General features: G+C 43.1%; 1 protein-coding gene across 2 annotated transcripts in view; it reads left to right on the top strand.

The window, feature by feature from the left end:
- Positions 1 to 27,527, top strand: part of LOC126259723 (senecionine N-oxygenase-like) — a 52,558-nt gene that overhangs the window by 7,247 nt on the left and 17,784 nt on the right. For both annotated transcript variants that reach the window (XM_049956703.1, XM_049956702.1), the window contains 3 exons: positions 2,042 to 2,180; positions 14,832 to 14,950; positions 17,664 to 17,841. In XM_049956703.1, the coding sequence (XP_049812660.1) occupies positions 2,042 to 2,180; positions 14,832 to 14,950; positions 17,664 to 17,841 (436 nt within the window). The remainder of the gene's footprint in view (positions 1 to 2,041; positions 2,181 to 14,831; positions 14,951 to 17,663; positions 17,842 to 27,527) is intronic.

Here is a 27,527-nt window from a genome sequence, read left to right as displayed (position 1 = left end):
GTCGATTTTCTCCTAGTTAATTCTTAGAGCTTTGTATGCCAGGTTGTTACTAGATTTTTTTCGTTGGTGTTTGGAGTCCTACGCATTCTGCTGTTTATTTAAGAATTTATGTTTACGTTTTTGCTGTTTGATTGTCCCAACATAGATAATTACTATTATTTTATACTTTTTATTCACAACATGCAAGGTAGTTTGTCTGAGAGTTACCACATCGTAGTGCTTTGGTCGTTTCAAATCGGTGTAGAGCCAGGGGGGGGGGGGGGCAGGGGGGGGGAGGAGGGAGGGGCGTTTTCACATGTGAATCCGTGGATGGCAATTACTAGTCTCGTAACTTGCCACACAACTGGGGAAAACCCTCAGAAACCTTTGGTCTGTTTTCGAAAGCGGAAAATTCTTGTAATTAGTTTGCATGGGGATCTATTATGTCAAAGTGTATAAACCCAACTATTTGCTCGAGATGCACTGCAGTATCGCCGAAAACTAGACAAAATCTAGGTTATCCAGTAATCAGGACTGCTGACAACCGCGGCAGAGGTCGATATATCGGTTCTATTTCAGGGCGCTCAGAGCGCAAGGCTCTCTAGCACGCTATACGGTACAAAGTTCTCGGTCTACATTACTGTTCGTTCCAAACACATCAGCTTAGGAAAACAATTGTGTTCTTCTGCAAGTGGAAGTTTTAGCTTCGGTAAAGTGTTTTCCGTTAAGACCTGCTATATTTCAGGCGCAATTTGTCTCCAGCTTCCCTCATATTGAAAAATTATTGACACCGTTTTGGTTAACTTATTGTGACACGTAACCAGTCTCTAATTCATCTAAAAGATGAAGGATATGGATTATGTCTGGACGGTGAGCAGGCCAGCTGAATGAATCCACTCCACATTTCTTTACCATTATCACGTTGCTACAAGCTTGTCACAGTAAGATCCTGAAGATCAAGCTCTGTCTCACCTTGACGGGCCGTTGTGTCACTGACGTCTTCACGGGGACTGCAGCGGAAGTTCTTTACATCTGACAAGACCGTCTAACTTCCGTTCGTTCATTACGTTTTAGATTTCAGAGCCCACTGCAGTTAATACATTGAGCCTGCTAGAACGAGGGGCAGTCTTTGTGCTTCCTTGTCGTTTCCACTCCACCGTAAAAACACTCAAAGAGGGCGTAGCTTATTCTTGTGAAACATCGTTGACGGGATACTGGAATCTTTTACTCCCTTCATTCACAATAAAATGTATTTAATGGTGGCCTTCATCAGAAACAGCCACTACGAAAATGCCGCAGCTGTTAAAAAGGAATAAACATACCATTGATCTAAGAGCGAAACTCTGTGTATATCTTTCCTGCACTATGGTATTTATGGGAGCACTTTGTTTTTCGTTTGTCTGTCCGTCTGTTAAGACCCCTTTTTCTCAAGGAAAGGGTTGAGGTATCAAGCTGAAATTTATGTCAAATACTGTAAGCTACTGTCCCTTGACAGTAAAAAAGTTTAAGCTTCGAAGTCAGTGCAGCCACTAGCTGCGGCCATCTATGTCACATATTATGAAACTCGCAAAATCACTCATTGGAACCTATATGGTACTTTCGGTTGCTGTAGATTCATGAAATTTGGCAAGCAGAAAACTTCTCCCTAAACCGGAAAATAGTTAATTTGTAATTATATCACATAAAAATACTTTTTGTCATTTGTTATCCCGTCTGTCTGTCTGTCTCTCTCTTAACACCTCTTTTTCTCAAGAAACGGGTAAAGGTATCAAGCTGAATTAATAAAGTCTGCGGCTCTTAGCGGTGTAAAAAGTTTAAGCTTCTAAGTATATGCCTTCCAAAGACACAGCCGCTTACGTTACGTATTTTGCATTCTCGCAAACTCATTCCTCAAACATATATATGTGAAATGTCTACATATATATAATTTAGCCATATTCACAAATTGTTTTTTTCCTGAAAATGGCACACTTTTGCTTAATTTGAAACCGCTGTTCTGTAATTATAGTGCTAGTAAGTAGCCAGATCTCACGTATTTTCAAAAGCTGTTGCTGTTTCACAGCACCAACCTTCCGAAGCAGCTGATGACGTTTCCAGACTTCCCCTTCCATGATGTGGATGACTCATACGTGCGTTCAGAAGAAATACTAAAATATATCAACAGTTTCGCCGACAAATTTGGAATCAGAAAACTCATCAAGGTAAGTCGTAGATTTTGAGTAAATTAAAATAGACAGCAGAGGTAATGTACACCCAATGTTTTCTTCTTTGCTTTGTTTTATCTAATTTTCCAGCACCTAACAGCGCTAGTGTGTGTAGGGCTACAAAACGGTTTTCTCAGCTAAACATTCTTTAGTTGGCAGTGGTTTTCCCTATTAAGAGTCTTTTAAATATGTGTCTGCTATTTAGATCGTTCGTTGCTGATCACATTTATTTATATAAGCAAGAAGTACGTAATATATTTGCTTAAATTACAGTGACGTGAATTTTCCGAGCTAATAGATTGTGTAAACGGATGTTTCATTTGGTACAAGTCTAAAGCTACTCCTGGATGCTAGTAAACGGCGATAAGTACATTTGAGTAGTATCAGTCAGGGTGACGTACGCGTTACCTCTAACGTACATTTGATATCAGTATATGACTACTACGTGGGACTGGATTCACCTCAGAAAACGTTGGGGCTACACACCATACGGCCAATCCTTGCGGTTTTCATAGCCTCGTAGAGCACGTTGATATTACTGCGTCCCACAGTTATTTGCAGTCCATCTCGGAAGAGAGTCGTCACGTTTGCCCTACTGGCTAGTAGAAGAGAAACATTTGTTAATAGACACCATGTACTAAAATACATTTCAGGAAATGAAATATTAGCAATCAAAGCCATGCTGTCTTGATTTTCGCCCAGAATGCGTTAGACAGGGGTATTATTTGATGACTAAACCTAAAACCATCTGTCTGATATATGGTGTTTCATGATTTGCCTGATTTTTTCCATATTCCTCTCTCATTCAGTATTCGTGGCATGGCATTCGACACCACTTCCTACAACTGTGATGGTATAACACACGTCGAGCTAAATCTTCCTGGAAGCTCGATGCAATCTATCAGAATTATTTGATGCATAAATTCAACATATTTAAAGACTGTCACTTCAAAATACGCCACTCCATTACAGACAAATTCTCAATGTACCACAGGACACCAATAAGTTTGCGTTTACCAAGTGCGAGAAAATGATTTTGTTTATTTACCAACAAAGGCACCGTGGGTTCCAAGACTGTGTTAGTTTGTTGACTGTAATGCAGTGTAGCAGACATATTGCTGCAAAAAAAAAAAATTATTCCTTCATTCTTAAGTGCACTTTCTTAGTGTGCTGGCAAAAAACATCTGGGATGTCGAAGGCAGTAACATTCCACGAATGTTCCAGTATTTCAACTGACAGAATAATGAAGTGTCTCTCACGGGGGCACAGGGAAAACAAGTTTAGCAACAGCAAATTATCCCTGATTCGACGGTGCGAACAAAAGGCACCAAATACTGTGTCTCACTAGATACTGGTACGGAGGTTCACAATGCTGCTATCTAAAAATCGCCTCACTGTTTCTAGTATGTAGCAACACCAGTAGCAGCTCGGTAGGAAAATATGCTTGCAGGGAAATAATCCAAGTTCTGAGACTGTCGCCAGGATTAGGTGCAATAGAGGCACAGAAAAGTCTGTCCTTAATGCAGAAAGTTGAGAGTAGCGGAGTTGGTCCCAACGATAGGCTTCGATAGCGTCCTGAGACGACGAGACGAGCAGCACCCACTCGGAAGCCAGAAGAGGCCCTAGAAAATGGAAGAAATGGCTCATTTAGTTTTTATCTCATTTATTTCATCCCACTCGCTCCATATTGGCTGTCAGCAGTCCAGTTCTCCACTGTTCAACCAAGCGAATTAAAAAAAAAATTCAATGAGAACTTGTGTTTCTTTGGTTTTTAAATTAAAATTCAAATACACATGTAAAAAACGGAAATATACACATTTTAAAGACACATTGGAGGAAGGTGAAATGCTGATAAAAACACAGAACCACTGCAGTTTCACTTAAAAATTGATGGACCTGGACAATGGTGAGAGGTATTGTCGGAGTAAAAAGTAAGTTCCCTAGGGGTCAGTAGTGTGGGTAGAAAAACAGCGGTCTGTTAGGTATGAAAAACCAAACTATGAAGATGACAATTGGTTCAAATGGCTCTGAGCACTATGGGACTCAACTGCTGTGGTCATCAGTCCCCTAGAACTTAGAACTACTTAAACCTAACTAACCGAAGGATATCACACACATCCATGCCCGAGGCAGGATTCGAACCTGCGACCGTAGCAGTCGCACGGTTCCGGACTGCGCGCCTAGAACCGCGAGACCACCGCGGCCGGCTGAAGATGACATGTAGGACCTGAACTGGATGGTGGAAAATACTGTCGGTGGGAAAGACAGAGAGTGGGGAGTAATGTGTCGTGTGGACACATGGAGAGGCAAAGGAGAGAGAAGCCCCGACGAGGAGTGGGACAGGTGGGCAAGAGTTAAAGTCGGTGTGGGGGATATACGCTACTGGACATTAAAATTTCTTCACCACGAAGATGACGTGTTACAGACGCGAAATTTAACCGACAGGAAGAAGATGCTGTGATATGCAAGTGATTAGCTGTTCACAGCATTCACACAAGGTTGGCGCCGGTGGTGACACCTACAACGTGCTGACATGAGGAAAGTTTCCAACCGATTTCTATTACACAAACAGCAATTGACCAGCGTTGCCTGGTGAAACGTTGTTGTGATGCCTCGTGTAAGGAGGACAAATGTGTACCATCACGTTTCCGACTTGGATAAAAGTCGAATTGTAGCCTATCGCGATTGCGGTTTATCGTATCGCGACATTGCTGCTCGCGTTGGTCGACATCTAATGACTGTTAGCAGAATATGGAATCGGTGGGTTCAGGAGGGTGATACGGAACGCCGTGCTGGATCCCAACGGCCTCGTATCACTAGCAGTCGAGACGACAGGCATCTTATCCGCATGGCTGTAACACATCGTGCAGCCACATCTCGATCCCTGAGTCAACAGATGGCGACATTTGCAAGACAACAACCATCTGCACGAACAGTTGGACGACGTTTGCAGCAGCATGGACCATCATCTCAGAGACCATGGCTGCTGTTACCCTTGACGCTGCAGCATTGACAGGAGCGCCTGCGATGGTGTACTCAGCAACGCACCTCGGTGCACGAGTGACAAAACGTCATTTTTTCGAATGAATCCAGGTTCTGTTTACAGCATCATGACGGTCGCATCCGTGTTAGGCGACATCGCGGTGAACGCACATTGACGCGTGTATTCGTCATCGCCATACTGGCGTATTACTCGGCGTGATGGTATGGGGTGTCACTGGTTACACGTCTCGGTCACCTCTTGTTCGCATTGACGGCACTTTGAACAGTGGACGTTACATTGCAGACGTGTTACGATCCGTGGCTCTACCCTTCATTCGATCCCTGCGAAACCCTACATTTCAGCAGGATAATGTACGACCACATGTTGCAGGTCCTGTACGGGCCTTTCTGGATACAGAAAATGTTCGACTGCTGCCCTGGCCAGCACATTCTCCAGATCTCTCACCAATTGAAAACGTCTGGTCAATGGTGGCCGAGCAACTGGCTCGTCACAATACGCCAGTCGCTACTCTTGATGAACTGTGGCATTATGTTGAAGCTGCATGGGCAGCTGTACCTGTAGACGTTATCCTAGCTCTGTTTGACTCAATGCCCAGGCTTATCAAGGCCGTTATTACGGCCAGAGGTGGTTGTTTTGGTTACTGATTTCTCAGGATCTATGCACCCAAATTGCGTGAAAATGTAATCGCATGTCAGTTCTACTATAATATATTTGTCCAATGAATACCCGTTTATCATCTGCTTTTCTTCTTGGTGTAGCAATTTTAATGGCCAGTAGTGTATATCACAGCGGATCTCATTGTCTGGGAGAGGGAGTTGGTTTGAGTTGTGTTGGGATGGATTATGTATTTAGGTATGGAGTTGTAAGATGCTCTTTATATTTTTCTCTATCTGAAGTTGAGCCCAACTTTACAGAACTTAATATGAATTGAACTGATCTGGATGCAGCTTGACTTTGTATTAAATACTTAACAGAAGTAAGTAATCAAACTTTCCACTTACCTCGCGTCTTGACAACACTGTTGCAGATTTCTCGAGAGTACAGCGGCAGACAGCATGCAGGCAGCAGCTAAGCTAGATTTCTGTTTCTAAATTCATGTTCGAACTGTAGCGGTAATGCGTAATAATAAGTAGAGTAAGTATTCTTATGAAATGTTAAGCCAAGACAAAGATTTTAGACTGAGTAATACTTCGCGTCATCTTCACACTTAACATTGGTCTGAACAATACTACGCTTAACAAAGTGAATACTTACTGCTACTAATACTACTACTGCTTTGGCCACACAAACAGCAGTCGGACTTTGGCCTCACCAACCAGCCTGCTGCAGCGTCCTCGGTCCGTGTATTCTTTTTCAGACATCCTCTCTGACCTGATCAATCTATCGGAGTCGTGGTCTTTCCCGTGGTCTTTTGCCTCCAATATCTCCCTCCACTACCTGCCTGATCATCTGACCTTTTCGACGCATTACATGTCCATACCACATACCACTTCAGTCTTCTTTCTTTGATCACCGCCACGATACGCATCGACCTGTATAGCTCCTGCAATTCACAGTTCTTTCTTTTCCTCCATTCATCTCCATACTTCACTGGCCCAAAAATCTGTGTGAGGATGGCATTCTCAGATGTCAGAAGTTTTCTTTCCATCTTTTGGGTGATGGTCCAGGTCTCTGCTCCATATAAGACTACAGGTTGTATTATTGTCTTGTAGATCTTGGTCTTTCAGGGTCTCGATAGAAGCCGGGACTTCAACACCGCCCGCATCTCGTGGTCGTGCGGTAGCGTTCTCGCTTCCCACGCCCGGGTTCCCGGGTTCGATTCCCGGCGGGGTCAGGGATTTTCTCTGCCTCGTGATGGCTGGGTGTTGTGTGATGTCCTTAGGTTAGTTAGGTTTAAGTAGTTCTAAGTTCTAGGGGACTGATAACCATAGATGTTAAGTCCCATAGTGCTCAGAGCCATTTGAACCATTTGAACTTCAACACCTTTCCCGGAGCAAACCTTGACCTGTTTTCTGCTTGTATTCGTGCGGTAATTTCCCGGTCTATCTCGTTTCTTTCAGTGAGTATAGCCCTAAGATATGTAAAGTTTGTTATACTTTCAAAGACTTTCTCCTTCACCTTCAGGCGTCCGTCATCATTTTCTCCGCTATCTACGAGGTATTTTGTCTTATCCATATTCAACTTCAGGCCAAATCTCATTGCCTCTTCCATTAACGTTCTTATTGTTTGAACGAGGTCTTGCTCTTTGTCTGCTATTAAAACTACATCATCCGATAGGCCAGGGTGTTGATCCTCCTTCCCAGCTGTATTCCTGTCTCTAGGCTTGCTACCTTTCTCAGGGCTCTCTCCAGTACCAGATTAAACGGCAGAGGCAGTTTCCTTGTCGCACTCCAGTTCTCATCTTGAACATTGATATGTTTCAATTTACTTTCACCGTGCATGTTGTCTCCTGGGTGCATGTCTGTGTCAGTTTTATTAGTGTTCTGGGAACTTGAGCCCTTTCGAGTCCTAGCCATATTCCTTGTCTATTCACTCTATCATATGCAATTTGGAAGTCCACAAAAAGGCAGTCAACATTTTTGCGTGATTCCCAGAACTTTGCTGACACTTGCCGTATTGTATGTAAATGGTCTACAGTTGACTTTCCCTTTCTGAAACCTGCTTGTTTGAATCCCAGTACTTTTTCGACATGTGGTGTTAGTCGCTTCAGTAACAATATGCTCAACATCTTATAAGCTTTACACAGTAGTGTGATTCCTCTGCAGTTGCTACATCTCATTGGGCCCCCTTTCTTTAGTATACGGCAGATGACAAATTCCTTTCATTGTTCTGGGATCCTTTCCTTCCTCCAAATTAAGCAGATTAAGTGGTATAGTCTCGCTTGTAGAGTAGCCCCTCCCTCCTTCAGCATCTCTGCTGGTATGCCATCTATTGTGCCTTCAAGGCGGTGACGCATAAGAGAAATTATCTTCGCCTTAATATGTTGAATTTCAACCTGTCGTTGAACAGAGGGAGCATAGTTTGAGAGCTCCCAGAGAATTGCGAAATAACACTCCATGGTATGTCGTTGCCACAGCATTTTGTTGCGACCGTAATTCATCATCGAACGACGTAAAGCAGGCTTGGTGCAGTCGAGCCACCACCCGAGAGTTGAAGGATACGCTGGAACGCGTCTCACACAGTTGTTCCGTGTCGTTTCTACGACCTGCCTCCATTCCGGATCCTTGAGATGGGCCACATTCAGCTTCCACAGGTCTCGACCGCGCCACACCTTCTGCCTCTGGAGCGAAACAGTGCAAATGTAAGACGACTTGCTGAATGGCTGGTGACGTACGTATATCCAGGCCGATCACCATGCACGCGGTCCCAACTATCGGTGAGGTTCAGTTCATGCACGAGCAGCTTGAGTTCCAGACATGTGGTGAAATGAGGATGTTGGTCCTTCTGGAATAACACACAATTGAGGTCACCGCCAAGAATAATATGGTCGTAGCGGCCTACAAACAAAGGAGCGACCTGTTCTGAGTAGAATCTGCGACCGTTCCCGTCGCTTGGCCGTGCCCGAGGGAGCGTAAACATTTATGACTCGGACACCGTGGAAAGTCACAGGAAGAGGGTAGGTAAATCGCATCGTCTACCTCAATGCCTTCCTTTAAAGGAATAGCTGTCCCACTACCTTCGTCAGCACACGGCGTGAGGTAGGAAACATAGCCATAGACATTAGGCAATTCAAGGAGCAATTGTAGTTTGGCAGGGTTGCCAATGGTGTTGACATTGATGGAGCCAATCCTGTAAGCTTTTCGTGGAACTGGCACTAATGGGACACTCTTGGAGGCACGAAGAGCAGCAGCGAACAGGAATGTTGTCCCAGTAGGCTGCACATTCCCATCCAGCAACCCTGTCGATTACCAGTCGTGAGTTGGAGCAGCAGCCTTCGCTGCTGTCTCAACGGTGGGTGGTTCGTCGTCTACATCGTCAGACCACGCAAAGGTACGTGGATGGTGTGTGTCCGGTGGAGTACCTGTGGAGTCGGTAGGCGGCGTCACGTCGGCGCTGGAAGAGTGGTGCTGACTCAGCTGCTGTTCAACGTCCATAGGTACAGCGTCTGGTGCATGCAAAGATGGTTGTACCTCCGACGGGGTACAGACTGGTGTTTCCAACACGGAATCGTCCATCGGGGCAATATCTTGATAGGTGTGATCCTCATCGTCTTGAGACAGCGTCCTGCAGGTGTCAAAGGGGGCGATCCGCCATTTCCGACGTCTCTTCCACGACCGTAGCTTGCGCCCGTGATCTTCACTGTCCGAAGACGCCTGGGAATCCTGATATTCGGGCACAAAAGCATCGGTAGGCACAACCATGGAGTCAAGGGCCGTCCCCTGTCCTCGGGATGCTCACCACTGCACATGTCGCGAGGAGGAGGCCAAGGCGTCGGTCCTTGCGCTACAGTCGGAGGCATTACTGGAGACGACGAAGTGGCAGTAGTAGGAGCCAGCGGTGATAGCGGTCGGAGGTCTTTATGGACAACTTCGACAAACGTCAGCGGTATCGTCGTCGGAGCAGTCATGGCCGGCAGGTCCCCAGGCGGTAACTGCGTGATTCTGCGTTGCAGCCACCTGGAACGAGGTGTCCTTCTTTGCCACATCCCGAACATGTCTTCGGCTGGCCATCATAAATAATAATTGCACAGCAGCCACCAATAAATAAGTAGGATGACACATGTTTGGTTAGCTCTATGAGGATCTGTCGTACTCCATTGAGACCCGGGTATGTAGTGAACTGAACCCACTTTTCAGCATTATGACTAATCACCTTTCCATATGAGCGGAATGCAGATACCACCACCTCTGAAGGCACCTCGAAAGGGAGTTCAAATACACGTATCGTCCGCAATCCGAGTCCGGTATGTTCCACAGTTACGTCACCGATGTGTCTGTCAGAGTGACGGAACTTAAGACCGCTTCGAGTTGCAATTACAATTTTGTCAAATATGTCTTCGTTAACCAATCACACGTATAGTACACTGTTCACTATAGACAGGTGGATGCCAACAAGACCGTTGCAATCAATCTTGACTTCATCTCTGATAAACCGTTCGATTTCCAGTGCTTTTGGTCGGGCATATTCAGGTGCAAAGCTAATTTTCAGTGTAGATTTTCTGTGGGCATAAGCCATTCTCTGTGGAAGGGAATCAAGCGCGCTAAGACGGCAGAGTTACGTAAACAACTCCGCGAGCGAGCTGCGTGTCAAGGACGTAAACAAGACGTCCGTACCGCTAACGTGGCGAAAGGTGACTCTCCATGTGAGTCACCGAAGGCACAGAGGATAGTGCGTCTGCAGGGACTATCTCGCGCACGCCTCCTACGAGTCCCACATTCTCACCTTACATGTCCACACACTACATTCGTAGTGTCCCTACCCAACACGCCCGTCAGCAGCTGAAGGTATCAATATATAATTCTAATTTCGTTCTATACGGCTGCAGGTCATCAGTGATGTCTGTTCTTGCGGACGTGTCCGAAAAAACGGACACCATATCCATGTAAAAATAATTAATGTCGAGAAATGAAATTTCGGAAATGCATTTGTCTAGGTAACTTATTTAACCGACTAAAATTGCAAAAAAAAAATGGTTCAAATGGCTCTGAGCACTATGGGACTCAACTGCTGAGATCATAAGTCCCCTAGAACTTAGAACTACTTAAACCTAACTAACCTAAGGACAACACACACATCCAAGTCCGAGGCAGGATTCGAACCTGCGACCGTAGCGGTCGCGCGGTTCCAGACTGTAGCGCCAGAACCGCTCGGCCACCAGCGGCCGGCACTAAAATTGCAAGATCACAGATTAATGTAAGCGCAAAGTAAGCCTTCGCAAATGTGAAATGCTACTACATTAACAGCCGGTGTATACGAGAGAATGCTGAACGCAAACACGCAAGCGTGCATGCATTGTGTTGTACAGTTGCCGGATGTCAGTTTGTGGGACGAAGTTCTATGCCTCTTGCATTTCGTCGGTCAACAGGGATACGGGTAATGCTGTGTCTGGATGGCGCTAGTGCTGTCGTCCAATAATCACCCAAATACACTCTTTTGGAGACAGATCTTGTCATCCAGAAGGTCAAGACGATATGTTGGCACTCTGTAGAGCATCTGAGCGTTAACCTGTTGCAAAACAGCTGATGGAATACTGTCTATGAATGGCAGCACAACCGGTCGAATCACCCACTCAGAGTGCGTGGTACAACCACGAGAGCGCTCCTGCCGTGATACGGAATCGCACCCCAGGTCATAACCCGAAGCACAGGTCCAGTGCGTCTAGCACGCAGACATGTTGGTTGCAGGCCCTCAGCCGGGCTACTTATACCCAACAAAAAGCCTCTCTGGCGTCTTAGCGGAACCAGCTTTCATCAGAAAACACGACAGACATTCACCCTGCCCTCCAATGAGCTCTCGCCTTTGCACCACTGAAGTCGCAAATGGCGGTGGTTTGAGATCGGTGGAATGCACGCTACAGGACGTCTGGCTCGGATCTGCCGTTGAAGTGACTGATTTGTAATAGGTTTGTGTGTCGCTGTGGTGCCAATTGCTACAGCTACAGATGCAGTACGATGCACCAGTGCCATACGTCGCACCGTATGGTCTTCCCTTTCGATAATGCCACATGCCATCCGCAGCCCGGTCTTCTTGAGACCGCACATTCTCATGAACACCGCTGCCACGTACGGTGGCTACATTCCTGCCAGTATTTCTGCGCCGGCCGCGGTGGTCTAGCGGTTCTGGCGCTGCAGTCCGGAACCGCGGGACTGCTACGGTCGCAGGTTCGAATCCTGCCTCGGGCATGGGTGTGTGTGATGTCCTTAGGTTAGTTAGGTTTAAGTAGTTCTAAGTTCTAGGGGACTTATGACCTAAGATGTTGAGTCCCATAGTGCTCAGAGCCATTTGAACCATTTTTGAGTATTTCTGCAGTATCGCAGAAGGGACATCCAGATTCTCGTAGCCCTGGTACACGACCTAGTTCAAAGTTAGTGAGGTGTCGATAATGGCATCTTTGTTGTCTTAAACGGATTCTTGACTAGCATTAGCTCACTACGTCCAGTCTCAAAGCTAACCGGCTCTCATGCCCGTTACAGCGCGTATTTAAAGCAAACCTGATTTGCATCCTCTTAGTTGCGCTATTAGCACCACTCTTATGCGACCGGCGTGAAATTTGAATAGATAACATCTTGCAGATGGAGAAATACGCCTGTCGCACAACTCTATCCCAGTATTGCGCTTTTTTCCCTTGTGTGTATATTATATATAATATATACAGGGTGCTCCATTGATAGTGACTGGCCTAAATATATCACAAAATAAGCGTCAAACGAAAAAAACTACAAAGAACGAAATTTGTTTGGCTTGAAGGGGGAAACCAGATTGCGCTATTGTTGGCCCCCTAGATGGTGCTGCCATTGGTCAAAAACAGGAACCCCCATTTTTTATTAAATGATCGTGTAGTACGTAAAGATATATGAATGTTTTAGACCACTTTTTTCTCTTTGTGATAGATGGCGCTGTAATAGTCACAAACGTATAAGTACGTGGTATCACGTAAAATTCCACCAGTGCGGATGGTATTTGCTTTGTGATACATTACCCGTGTTAAAATGGACCGTTTACCAATTGCGGAAAAACTCGATATCGTGTTGATGTATGGCTATTGTGATCAAAATGCCCAACGGGCGTGTGCTATGTATGCTGCTCGGTATCCTGGACGACATCATCCAAGTGTCCCGCCTGTTCGTCAGATAGTTACGTTATTTAAGGAAACAGGAAGCGTTCAGCCACATGTGGAACGTCAACCACGACCTGCAACAAATGATGATGCCCAAGTAGGTGTTTTAGCTGCTGTCGCGGCTAATCCGCACATCAGTAGCACACAAATTGCGCGAGAATCGGGAATCTCAAAAACGCCGGTGTTGAGAATGCTACATCAACATCGATTGCACTCGTACCATATTTCTATACACCAGAAATTGCATGGCGACGACTTTGAACGTCGTGTGCAGTTCTGACACTGGGCACAAGAGAAATTACGGGACGATGACGGATTTTTTGTTCTCGTTCCATTTAGTGACGAAGCGTCATTCACCAACAGCGGTAACGTATACCAGCATAATTGGGCAACGAAAAATCCACTGTGGCTGCGACAAGTAGAACATCAGCGACCTTGGCGAGTTGATGTATGTTCGGCATTATGGGTGGAAGGATAATTCGCCCCCATTTTATCGATGGCAATCTAAATGGCGCAATATATACTGATTTCCTACGTAATGTTCTACCGATGTTACTACAATGTGTTTCACTGCATGACAGAATGGCGATGTACTTCCAACATGATGGATGTCCGGCACATAGCTCGCGTGTGGTTGAAGCGGTATTGAATAGAATATTTCATGACAGGTGGATAGGTCGTCGAAGCACCATACCATGGCCCGCACGTTCACCTCATCTGACGTTCCCAGATTTCTATCTGTGGGGAAAGTTGAAGGATATTTGGTACCGTGATCTACCGACAATGCCTGACAACATGCGTCGGCGCATTGTCAATGCATGTGCGAACATTACGGAAGGCGAACTATTCGCTGTTGAGAGGAATGTCGTTACTCGTATTGCCAAATGCATTGAGGTTGACGGACATCATTTTGTGCATTTATTGCATTAATGTGGTATTTACAGGTACTCACGCTGTAACAGCTTGCGTTGTCAGAAATGGTAAGTTCACAGAGGTACATGTATCACATTGGAACAACCGAAATAGCATGTTCAAACGTACCTACGTCCTGTATTTTAATTTAAAAAACCTACCTGTTACCAACTGTTCGTCTAAAATTGTGAGCCATATGATTGTGACTATTACAGCGCCGTCTATCACAAATCAAAAAAAGTGGTCCCTCTAAACCATTGATATTTCTTTACGTACTACATGAATATGTAATAAAGAATGGGGGTTCCTATTTAAAAAACGCACTTGATACGCGTTTGACCTATGGCAACGCCATCTAGCGTGCCAAGCATAGCGCCATCTGGTCTCCCTCTTCAAGCTAACGAGTTTCGTTCTTTGTAGTTTTTTTCGTTTGACGCTTATTTCGTGAGATTTTTGGCCCGGTCACGGTCAATGGACCAGCGTGTATATGTTTGAAATCGGATTACGAAGTCTTATGTAGACAATGATCTTCCTCTTGTCCTGAAGGACAGATTTCATCAAGGTCGTAATAAAACTATAGATTTGTATGAATTACAAGCAAACAAATGAACAAACGGACTCTCTTCTTTATGTACTCGTATATACTCGTAGACAGATAGAAGGTAGGTGGTTGTTTCTGGTGTGAATTACCGAGCAAAGGGAAAGAGATAGTAACTTATTTTACTTTCAAGGAACCGATTATTCTAAACCTGACCTTCCCATGAGCATTCAGGAACAGTGGCTTAAGTACTTCTTCACTATCAGAACACACAACGCCTCACGATTGTTCTTTTTCTGAAGTGTATCAAATCACGTCGAAAGACAATGACTGGGTGGTGGTACATAAATGCCAAAGACAGCTGAATTGCTTAGAGGAGAAATATTTTGTGGTGAGAAGTCATTTCTTTCTTCGCAGTTCCAGCAGCACGTGGAGAAGGTGAGCCCACGCGGCTCACGCTGGGCAGTGGAAGTCACCGACCTGCGGACACGCGAGTTGCACACCTACGAATTCGACTCCGTTGCTGTGTGTACCGGGTGAGACGCTCTGCGCAGTTCGCTACTTTTCAGTTGCTATATACAGCTTTTCAGTTGTGCTTGTGCGATTGCATTTTCCAGTGAGCCATTGTATTAACCGCCAATAAATCCCAAAATACATGAGCTGTTTTAGCCTTTTGTAAGACCAAACAACGATACAAGAGCAAAGAGAATAAACACTGTAGTTAAGGCATGACATTCCTCTTTAGCTTAAAAATAACTAAGGCCGCAGAAAATTGTGAGATGAAAAGCACAGTTGGCTTACCACAGAAATCGTTTCAGCATAAAGGGCATGAAAGAGAAATGTAATAAAGTGTGATACAACCTCATAGAAAGATAACGTATATTACACTAGAGACCTACCTGCCCCAGTTTCGCTCTATAAGCACGAAATATCTACCGCCTGCGACGAGCGACTTCATAATGTGTACAGAACCGGGAAACATGCCGTGGATGCACATAATCAGATCTAAAAGCAATTATATTTATTCCTTTTGCAACTATAAATTCTGTGAGGTCAAATGAAGCTCCAAACAACAGTCATTTACATATACATGATTCCTATGCAAGTCACGCTTAGTGAGAGGGTTCATACAACCACTATCAGACTATTTCTCGACCTATCCACTCGCGAAAAGCAAGTGGGATTAACGAAACTTTCCCGTGTCAGCCCTGATTTCATATACTATATTCTGATGGTGATGCCCCCTTGTGTAGATGGGAGTGAACAACGTAGCTGGCCATTCGGAGGTGAAAGTCAGTGATTGAACATCCGTAAAAAGGTTTCGCCCCGACGAAAAACACCTAATGTTTTAGTGATAGGAACGCGGACTCATGGTACCCGTGACACTCTCTCCCCAGTTTGCGACAGTACAAAACAACCTACCGTTCTTTGCAGTTTTTCAGTGTCCTCCGTCAACCCTGCCTGGTAAGCACACAATATGCGCAAGAATAATCCCGAAGGCGATGAACAAACGTAGTGTTCGCAATGTCTTTCGAAGATTTGTTCAATCTTCTAAGTACCATGACGATTCTCTGTATTTGCTTTAGGAAGGGTTCGGACGTTGCACTTCATAATGGAAGCGAGAATAAGGAAAAATCAAGATACGCTTTTACGATTTGTAGACCTACATTGGACAATGCAAATTGGTCCAAGAAATCCTCACAAAAATTGTGTAAGCTGTACGGAAAGACGGTTAATATACAATACATAAAAAGCCAAGAGGAATCAATAAGAATTGAAGAATAACAACGAGTTACTCGGATTATTTTGTTAGCGCCATATTCTTGTTATTATTACAGTTATATAAGTTACCGCCATAGCTTTTTGCCATCACATTAAGTCAGTGACTTACACATTCTCTTTTAAGAAAATTTTTAAAAAATTTATTTATCTATTTTTGTTATATTTTATATAATTACTGCAACAAGTTATAATACATTTTAGTTAATGAGTAGATTTTCACTTAATTGCATGTAACAGTACATACTCGTGAAATATGTGTGAAGGAGCGACATCTGACGAGTTTACGTCACAAACCTGTTTTGCATTTCGCAACTGCACTCTTGTTCGCTGAGAACAGGAACATCGTTCTCATTTTGACCCGGCCTGCACTGCATTATTATACCCGTACGACACGATTTTCTGGATATGAAAATAAAGTAAGGCTTCTGTAGTTTTATTCACGTGCACCTCAAAAATATTTTAACCACTAGTATTCTATCTATATTAAATTAGTGGTAATTTATTATTTTATAGTTGATTGTTTACAAGAGGTATACAGCGTGAACATTAATAAAAGCGAAAAATTACAGGGACAAATGCCTGACTGGAAATGGAAGAAAAGAGGTCCAATGAACACGTGTCTGGAAATGGGCAGTGTGTGCAAATGACAATAAATCGTCCCTGAACACAGTACAGAGTAGAATTGCATGCATGTCACATGTTCAAAGTCGCCTCCATGATACTGCAGGTGAAAGGGATAGAACTGTGTATCATTCAGGGTACACATAATCATACTTCGGCTTAAACCGTGTTTGCGGACCACGTGCCTGGAACTTGTACTAGGGTTCTTCTCAATATCTGTAGAATCTGGTCCTCCAAATATGGTGTAAGCACAGTTTGCCGCTTCCCTACGCGTCAACTATCTGAAAGGACTCATGATCACTCAAATGCCCAATAAGTGCTTGAAATGTTATGTGATGTGGTCGGTGTCTGTGACGATACTTGTTTTGGTTCAGCTGCGCTGCCTCTCGACCGATTTCGTCAGCTTGCCCGCACACAAATATCATCTCGGCTTGTTGTCGACTTGAATACCGGGCCATGCTGCTGCTTACACGACGCTGCATCAATCACATAACCTGCAACACACGAGCAACACATGGCACGTGGTCAGAGGAAGTGTCATCCGTCAGTCAGCGCCACCTACTGTGGCAACGGTGCATTTCCGGACACATATTCAGAGTACCTTTCTCCTTCTCCAGTCAGGAATCCGTCACTGTAGTTTGTCGGTTTTGTTGATGTTCGTCCTGCATATTTCAGTAGCTCTGTTTTGTTGTTTTTTCTTGAAATATGGTGATAATGCACCGAAATCGATAGTCTGGCTCAAGTTTGTTTGTGATCATTGACTGGAATTGCCGGGCGAATTCTATGTCATTCTCTTCCTTACCTAAGAGATAACTCTGGAGTGAGACATCTGGCCTCTGTTCGCAGACAATTCTGGTGCCCCAAGTACCCAGCGGTGGAGGGGCGCGACCTGTTCCGCGGCCGGCAGACGCACTCCCACGAGTACCGGAGGCCGGAGCCCTTCAAGGGCCGCCGGGTGCTGGTGGTGGGCGGCGGGCCCTCCGGCTTCGACCTCGCCCTCAACATATCGGCCGTGGCTGAGCAGGTACGGCACACCACTCGTGTACTACTCTAGCTTTGCTTATAGCCACAGTGAATGTAATTCAAGAAGTGTAATACCAGAAACTTTGTAGATTTGTCAACTGTCAGATGTAGGGGAGAAGGAGTGGGGAGGGGGGTTGGGGGCGGAATGGACTATAGAGTCAGAGAAGTCTCGGTCGTCTGACTTCGTCTGGAGGTGCTAGGGTGCGCTCAGACTGACACCAATTTAGCAAACCAATGTCTTTATGGTTTAGTAAGGTAGCAACTGTTGTCGCGAGCAAGTTGCGTAGACTGCCTATAAAAGTAAGTAAATTTGCTGCTCTATTGTAACTTTCCGGACCGTTTCCTGCTGAGGTAAGAATGTCATATTTCTTTCTTCACAATCAACATTTATTCTACCTAAGTCACCGTGTTCTTAGCTATCTTCGTTTTACAGTTCAGTAGTAAAAAAAATTAAACAGTGGTTACTGAATATTTTCTTAATACAAATGGGTATGGGAGGAAATGGTCTGCTGGTAAGGTCCATTCCTCCCCGGTCGGCTGTTTTCTTCATTTGACAAAACGGAGAGATATGATTGGTTCAGGAAAAACATGGAACACGCTGTTGAATAGGTAATTAATAAAACGATGACCCATGAAAAAGCATCGAAACCATCTGTCGCGCCTTTGACTACATTAAAACGATACGTAGTAAGGAGAAATGGCAATCCCATTTCAACAAATGACAAAACCTCCACAAAAAGTCAGTGTGTTTTCAAAGGGTAGCAAGGTTTAGAACTTGTCATATACCTTAAGGATTTCAAAAGTTATATATCCTTCCACAACTCAAGTACACAGTTATACAGCGTGTTTTTTGATGTTTCTTATTGTGTCATAAACGCTATTGAACGACACCCATGCCGTGGTTATCGTGTTTGCGTACAATTGCAGTCGACCAGTCAAAGTCAGGCTCACACGTCACGTTTTATTTAAGAATGGTGCTGCAACCATGTTGTAGTTAGAGCAATATTGCATTGGATTCATATTGCAGATAACATGCTTGGTCATCTTCTGGTTCACTGCCGGTGATAATATTATGTTTCATTCCGTAGTATAAACACAAAGGTTAAAAACTGAAAAATAATTCATTTACACTGCTCTTAGTGTGCAGAGAAACCACTCGTTATCTCGCCGCACTTGACCGCGCCGTTCGCTAACGATGTGGGTCGCTTTCTTATCACCTAACTGACGCTCTCTTGTACCAAATGAGTCTTCCCACTTCAGTGGCTATGGTGTTCTACCAGATTCACTCAGGTCATGACGACTGGCAGTTCCTTACCTGTGATAGTTTTCTGGATCTTTTCAACACTGACACTCAAGTGTAATGTTATGATGTCTGTAATTTTGAAAAGTAATTATTAATTACTTAACGCTGAGTGAATGCGTGGCTCTTACGTATAGTGTGACATCCTCATGTTTGGAGCGATGGCAAACTACATACAAAACCCACATATTCATAATACTGAAGGTAATCACAGATTATTTTTCAAAGTTATAGAATCGTCGTATTCATCATACTTTAAAAAAAAAAAAAAAACAAAAAAAACATTCTATCAGATGTTAACAATTAGGTCAAGACTAAATGCGGAGAAATGCAATAAATTTTTAGCAGCTAGTTGTGGTTATTTTACAACAAAATGCCTTTTATGTAAGCTGTTGCACACGAGTTTGTGAAGGAAATACAACAGTTGTTCATGGCGTTGCTGAAGAAATCCATTGTACAGTTTCCACGGGAAGCTACACGTAAAGAACTCACCTCTCAAGGATCGTAGGATATTCAGGATTTGTGGCGACTGAAGTAGGAATGGTACCTTGTCTGTCGTCACGTCTCTAGAGAAAGTTGACTGACGCTGAGATTGTAATCTCTATTCCTGTTTCCCATCCGCCAGACAGTTCCATTCATCTGATATTCCTGCCCCCAGACCATGGAAACATCTGCCTTCTTCATCTACTGTTTCTTCGCCGAAACTAATGATGCAATTAAAGAAAAGTGACAGTGGAAAGCTGCAGATGACTAACAGACAGTAATTTAACATCCAATATATTACAAACTAAGACTAACTGTGTGGTAATGCTGTTACGATGTTTTATGGAGTCCACTCACATTCTGAATCACATATCAAGATGTCACGTTGCTGTAGGACAGATAAGGAAATAGGAAATACACCTAAATACAATGGAAACTAAACAAGAATGTCTCCAGTTCCTAGAGAGAACAAGAACTGTTGAACAGAAATAAATTAAGAAAAGTTAAGAGGTCAGTTATGAGTTACGAAATAAAATCACAAAGACAGTGGCAGATTGACGAAGCTTATCACATTGAAAAAATGGAATGTCGTGTGGCTAGGGCCTCCCGTCGGGTAGACCGTTCGCCTGGTGCAGGTCTTTCGAGTTGACACCACGTAGGCGACCTGCACGCCGACCACTCAGCTACCGGGGCCGGACGTGCAATGCCAGAAGCTCGCGGTGCAAATGGTGTGACTGCACGTTAGCAAGCAACATAGTTGCTTCACACATACTGTCAACAAAACATGCCAATCAAACAGGACTACCTTCACACAAAGATGATCCCAAGATAATGGACGACAATCTTGTGTATCAAAACTGTGATAATTTGCACACTACTAGTATCCACGACGTGAAGACATCCAGGAGATGCAGCCGAATGGGGTTAGAATAGTGATCTCAAACGGATTCAAAATGTTTCCCATTGCCAACATGACCGGGGATGGAGGCTGCCACACACAGACGGAGCGGCACAGCTTCTTGGACCACAAGTTGAGTGACCTGTCTTGGCCCCAGTTTTTGGAACAGGGAGAAATGAGTTCCCCTCAGTGTTGGCACGGCTCCAACTTAAAGTCCAATATAATGGCTCCAAATCTTTTCGGATTTTCCCCATCTTGCATAATTTCTAAGTTAACCATCTGGTGAGTGTGAGAACTAATTCACACCCATCAGTCGATGGTTGTCCATCCAGGCAAGCCAAGGGTGGTGTCCGTTGGCTAGTCAGAGAAAAGTTACAACATAAAATGATCGATTTATTTTAATGACCTTTAATTAACTGGCAGTCAAGTCTCCAATTCCTATCAACGAATTTGGAATTTTACGAGAAACTCTCTTTCTTTGTGTTGAGAACTGGTATGGACTGCCGTTGTGGCTTCACCACATGCATTGTATACCTTTGAAAAATCTCCGCATTACAGATCCACTTCTGGAGGCAATCTCCAGTAATGCAACAAATATTTCTCTCTCACCCTTGCTTCGTAGATCAACCCCAATAAACTAGCAAATACTCTTCTTTGAACTCTCTTTAAAGTTTTGTTACTTCATGAATAGATGACTTTGTAATACTCCCAATTCTAACAGTAACTCAGGTTTAGGTAGTATTAGCTGATAATGAGCAATCATTACAAAGATTAATTCACAAACTGTCCAGATCCTGTACTTAACATACTTTATCTTAATATCTCGAGTAATAAGACGAAAGGCGAAACATTCACACCACTATAACATACTAAATGTAAAATACCCCTTCATAAAAAATAATAGAAAGGAATAACTTATTTTTTAGGACACACTGTATCCTTAATAAAAGAAACGGCCATTAAAAATAAACAAAACAGATTAAATCATATCACCAGCGAATAATCTTTGTATAGTAACAAACGAAACCGGTTCATGGTTAATTTTTCATGATTCGGACACACTGTATCCTTTATAGAAGAAACGGCCATTGAAAATAAATAAAAAAGGTTAAATTATATCAACAGCACGTAATTTTTCTTACCAACAAATTGAACGGTTCATGGTTCATGATCCGAGTTTCAGGTTCCCTATCTATCGGCCTCAAAGGACAAAATCATATACATTTTCGAAAGATAGCATACTTGTCGATTGAATGTAAAAAATCAAAACGCTGTATAATGTTATGATAAAGGATCAACACGCCACAAGACAAATACTGTATTATTGTGTATATATTTTTAGCGTAGATCACTATGCGCAGATTGTTGTTGTTGTTGTTGTTGTTGTGGTCTTCAGTCCTGAGACTGGTTTGATGCAGCTCTCTCTCCATGCTACTCTATCCTGTGCAAGCTTCTTCATCTCCCAGTACCTACTGCAACCTACATCCTTCTGAATCTGTTTAGTGTATTCATCTCTTGGGCTCCCTCTAAGATTTTTACCCTCCACGCAGCCCTCCAGTACAAAATTTATGATCCCTTGATGCCTCAGGACATGTCCTACCAACTGATCCCTTCTTCTAGTCAAGGTGTGCCACAAACTTCTCTTCTCCCCAATCCTATTCAATACCACCTCATTAGTTATATGATCTACCCACCTAATCTTCAGCATTCTTCTGTAGCACCACATTTCGAAAGCTTCTATTCTCTTCTTGTATAAACTACTTATCGTCTATGTTTCACTTCCATACATGGCTACGCTCCATACAAATACTTTCAGAAACGACTGCCTGACACTTAAATCTATATTCGATGTTAACAAATTTCTATTCTTCAGAAACGCTTTTCTTGCCATTGCCAGTCTACATTTTATATCCTCTCTACTTCGACCATCACCAGTTAGTTTGCTCTCCAAATAGCAAAACTCCTTTACTACTTTAAGTGTCTCATTTCCTAATCCAATTCCCTGAGCATCACCCGACTTAATTCGACTACATTCCATGATCCTCGTTTTGATTTTGTTGATGTTCATCTTATACCCTCCTTTCATGACACCGTCCATTCCATTCAACTGCTCTTCCAAGTCCTTTGCTGTCTCTGACAGAATTACAATTCATCGCCGAAACTCAAAGTTTTTATTTCTTCTCCCTGGATTTTAATACCTACTCCGAATTTTTCTTTTGTTTCCTTTACTGCTTGCTCAATATACAGATTGAATAACATCGGGGAGAGGCTGCAACCCTGTCTCACTCCCTTCCCAACCACTGCTTCCCTTTCATGCCCCTCGACTCTTATAACTGCCATCTGGTTTCTGTACAAATTGTAAATAGCCTTTCGCTCCCTGTATTTTACCCATGCCACCTTCAGAATTTGAAAGAGAGTATTCCAGTCGACATTGTCAAAAGCTTTCTCTAAGTCTACAAATGCTAGAAACGTAGGTTTGCCTTTCCTTAATCTATTTTCTAAGATAAGCCGTAGGGTCAGTATTGCCTCACGTGTTCCAATATTTCTACGGAATCCAAACTGATCTTCCCCGAGGTCGGCTTCTACCAGTTTTTCCATTCGTCTGTAAAGAATTCGCGTTAGTATTTTGCATCCGTGACTTATTAAACTGATAGTTCGGTAATTTTCACATCTGTCAGCACCTGCTTTCTTTGGGATTGGAATTATTATATTCTTCTTGAAGTCTGAGGGTATTTCGCCTGTCTCATACATCTTGCTCACCAGATGGTAGAGTTTTGTCGGGACTGGCTCTCCGAATGCCGTCAGTAGTTCTAATGGAATGTTGTCTACTCCCGGGGCCTTGTTTCGACTCAGGTCTTTCAGTGCTCTGTCAAACTCTTCACGCAGTATCGTTTCTCCCATTACATCTTCATCTACATCCTCTTCCATTTCCATAATATTGTCCTCAAGTAAATTGCCCTTGTATAGACCCTCTATATACTCCTTCCACCTTTCTGCTTTCCCTTCTTTGCTTAGAACTGGTTTTCCATCTGAGCTCTTGATATTCATACAAGTGGTTCTCTTTTCTCCAAAGATCCCTTTAATTTTCCTGTAGGCAGTATCTATCTTACCCCTAGTGAGATAAGCCTCTACATCCTTACATTTGTCCTCTAGCCATCCCTTGCACTTCCTGTCGATCTCATTTTTGAGACGTTTGTATTCCTTTTTGCCTGCTTCGTTCACTGCATTTTTATATTTTCTCCTTTTATCAATTAAATTCAATATTTCTTCTGTTACCCAAGGATTTCTACTTGCCCTCATCTTTTGACCTGCTTGATCCTCTGCTGCCTTCACTACTTCATACCTCAGAGCTACCCATTCTTCTTCTACTGTATTTCTTTCCCCCATTCCTGTCAATTGTTCCCGTATGCTCTCCCTGAAACTCTGTACAACCTCTGGTATAGTCAGTTTATCCAGGTCCCATCTCCTTAAATTCCCACCTTTTTGCAGTTTCTTACCCCGACAATATTCTTCCTGCATTAGACAGTGAGAGCACTTACCGACTGCCAACAAATTTTAAATGTAATTTGTAGCCTCTATGAAACTTGATTTCTCTGACAAACCCAAAAAAAATTGTTAGAAAAATGATTACTTACAAGATTTTTCACTGCTCTTGCAGTAAAACTTTAGCATCAGAGATGAAACTTTAATTTATTGCTTGTTTACTGCTAACTCTATTCGCAAAATATTTTTCATGCTGAATTCACACGTATCACTAAGTACCTGCAAAATTATATCACTGTACGACACATAATTCGTGAGATATGGCATTGAAATCATTGAGATGCTGGAAAAACTAGCTCTTGCTTAAAATAGTGCACACATTATCGTCACTCTAATCATCCGTTGTTTTTCATAATGAGAATACATAGCGACCTCGAACTAAGTAAAACGTAATTTCAAACCTTTTCTAAACTTCTTCTTCCTTACATACTAAACGTCGAATATTTAACACATTAACTCATTTGTAAGGAAATTAGTCATCTGAAGCTGTTTTGTACGTGAAAGTTAGATTCTTTAATAGACTGGGTGTTTACTGGTTTAGGACTACAAAGAAATCCAGTAGGTTTTCCCAAATTTCCATACGACATTGAAGAACGGAAATAAGAAAAAAGAAAGGTTTCAGACTTTAGTAAGAGGTTTATAAGAAGAAAGCCGGTTATACAAGGGAAAATTGGATGCATCAAGTAGAATGGGAAGTACAAATATTCCGCAATGATATTCATGTGGCAGCCAAGAGTTCGAAGGCCATTACTATGGCCAAAGAAAGGACGAGAAGAGCAGCGTCAATCAGTGCACAAGTTTCTAAAGAGTTTGAACTTCCTGATGCCTGACGGAAGAAGAATCGTGTCATGGGCTTTCGGATCGTGATATCAACGTGATGTTTCCGACCACGAATGTTTTGGCCGAGGGTTTTCCAAGTGTCAAAGGGAGCCGCAGCTGCGGTGGAGGCTCTGACGACCGTTTTGTAATAAAAATATCCCTTCGCGTTTCATCCAGGTTTAGGGTTGGCTATGCACATAATAACATAACCAAGTTTAATGGCTTTTTTTTTTACGTTTTCATCTTTCTACTGCAGCGTATGATTAAACTTCTTTTCATATTTTATGAATTTTAATTTCTCAATAAGTTTTTTTGTAAGAAAGTCAGATATTTTAAACATCTTAAATCCCCCAAATCGCTATGATTCTTATAGTGACTTAACCTGTCGTATCTTTTTCCTCTTCTTTAAAGAGGCAGGCCCATGGAATCTTTTAATTTCAAATACACCATTTACTGTTTCCTCCATTTTTTCCAACCTTCGACACTGGTCCCGTGCTGCGGGTTAGGAACATTTCACATTTCAGTTCGCATGCTAGGATTTTCCATCCATTGGTTGACTATATAGTTGCAAATTTCATGACCTTTTCTTTACTGGACATTACTTCCACTATTATCATCCACGCTTCAGCAACACTGTTTGTACGAACATCTATCACGGCAGCACACCTGCAGCAAAACAATAGGACTTCTTCTCTATCCCTGTATTCCACAGTTAATCCCAGGTTTCGTATTTACTTTCACAGACAGCCGAAGTGAAAACTGCAAACGGAACGGTATGTTTCGAGGACCACTGTTTTCATAGTTTTAATTTTAGTAAATTCTAACTAGAAACCAGAGGTTTCGATGGCTACCTAGGCATCTCGTCTTTCAATCCAGAAAAAAATCTTTCATTGTATATTTACTTGTCACGTAGCAAAGTAAATAAAACAGGAAATACGTCCGTCTGCTCTCATGTGGTTCCGTTGTCAACGTGTATGGTGTAGAGTCGTTTGAATTGTTTCGATCGTCAAATATCCGCTCCACAACAAGAGGTCATTTTTCACATAGGATTTTCTCCACTTCTTCGCAACTATGCTCCAGAATTCTTTTGTCAGGAACACATTCATGGTCATTTTTGCAAAAACTGTTACCTTCTGTTAATTTCTAAATATCTTCGCTCAACTCAATCTTCAAACTAGTGCCAGGGTTCTGGATCGTCCCAGTAGCTCCGTTCCTTGCTTTAATCAATGTACTCTGGAATTCTCATAATCTGGCATATCTGAAACGAAATCTAAACCTTTATATTTCAACTCTTCAAAAATCCTCTAAAATTTAGAAAACAGACGCTATTTGTTCATCGTGGACTCTTTCCCTGCAGTTATGCATTCGTTTCTTAAGCAACACATCCGCTTATTCAGTAGGACAAGACTGTTGCCGTCCAACCGAGATTTGCCATTTGCATTTTTTAACAAATTACATCTTTATTACACATTCGGCAATTACATTACAGTGACCGGACTAAAGTTATGCATCAGCGAAGAGCTTTTTAACTACGATGCACTCGGGCCAAAAGTAGTCCATGTTTATTGATAAAAACGTACTATTGACGTAGGGTGAATTGCAAATATTTTTACAAATTCTCTACGTGTCCACCAGCAGCAGCACGAACAACACCTAGACGATAGCTAAATTCGTCATAAACTTTATAAAATGTAACTGCTTTTACAGAAATTAGGGCAGCTCTTATTCTATTTCCCCCTTCTTCTATGTCATGAGATAGAGGAGAGATGAACACACTTTCCTTCACATATCCCCACAAAAAAAATCGCTAGGGGTATGGTTGACAATCTTGGGTGCCAAGAGTGCAGGGTAGTGTCTCAGGGGTCCGTGCGTCCTATCCAGCGTTGAGGCAGACTCACTGAGAAACCGACGTATATTGTGGCAGTATGGTGGAAATCGTCCTGTAGTTGTGGAAAAAGCCAATTCTGCAGCGTTTGAAGATAGTTCATTCCAGTTACTGTGTTTTCCTCAGAAAAGAAGGGACCATACATTTTTTCACGAGAAATGACAAAAGAAACTCTTACTTTAGGTGAGTCTCTTCTGTGCGCAAGTGTCACGAGGATTCTGGAGTCCCCATATCTGCACTTTATGTCGATTTGCTTCACCGCTCACATGAAATGTTACTTCATCACTGAAAATTAACCGTGGTAAAAATGCGTCGTCTTCCATCTTTTTTAGCTGAGCTTTACTGAAGTCAACCCGTTTCTTTTTACCACCAACCCGAAGAGTTACGCTAATTGTACTCCGTATGGTTTATAGACCCAACGACACCGTAACACTTACCAGACAGTTGTATGGAGCATTGCCAGTTCTCTACTTCAACGGCGAGTAGACTTTCGTGGACTCCACCCAAACGTTCGCCGAATTCTTTCCATGACGTCATCAGAAGTGCGAGTTCGACCTGCACTCTCACCTTTGCACAAGCACCCTGTCTTTTCAATTTGGGGATACCAACGACGAATATTTTTGGGTGCGGGTGGATGAATTCCAAAACGCCGAAGAAAAGCTCGATGAGCCGAAATATTGACTCATTCTTTGCAAACTGCAACAAACAAAATGCCCTCTACTGAGCGAACACCATCTTACTTTCGACTGATTGGAAACT

Source organism: Schistocerca nitens, chromosome 5 (assembly GCF_023898315.1).
Source record: "Schistocerca nitens isolate TAMUIC-IGC-003100 chromosome 5, iqSchNite1.1, whole genome shotgun sequence".
NCBI classification, from domain to species: Eukaryota; Metazoa; Arthropoda; class Insecta; order Orthoptera; family Acrididae; genus Schistocerca; species Schistocerca nitens.
This window is presented reverse-complemented; position numbering and strand designations above follow the sequence as displayed.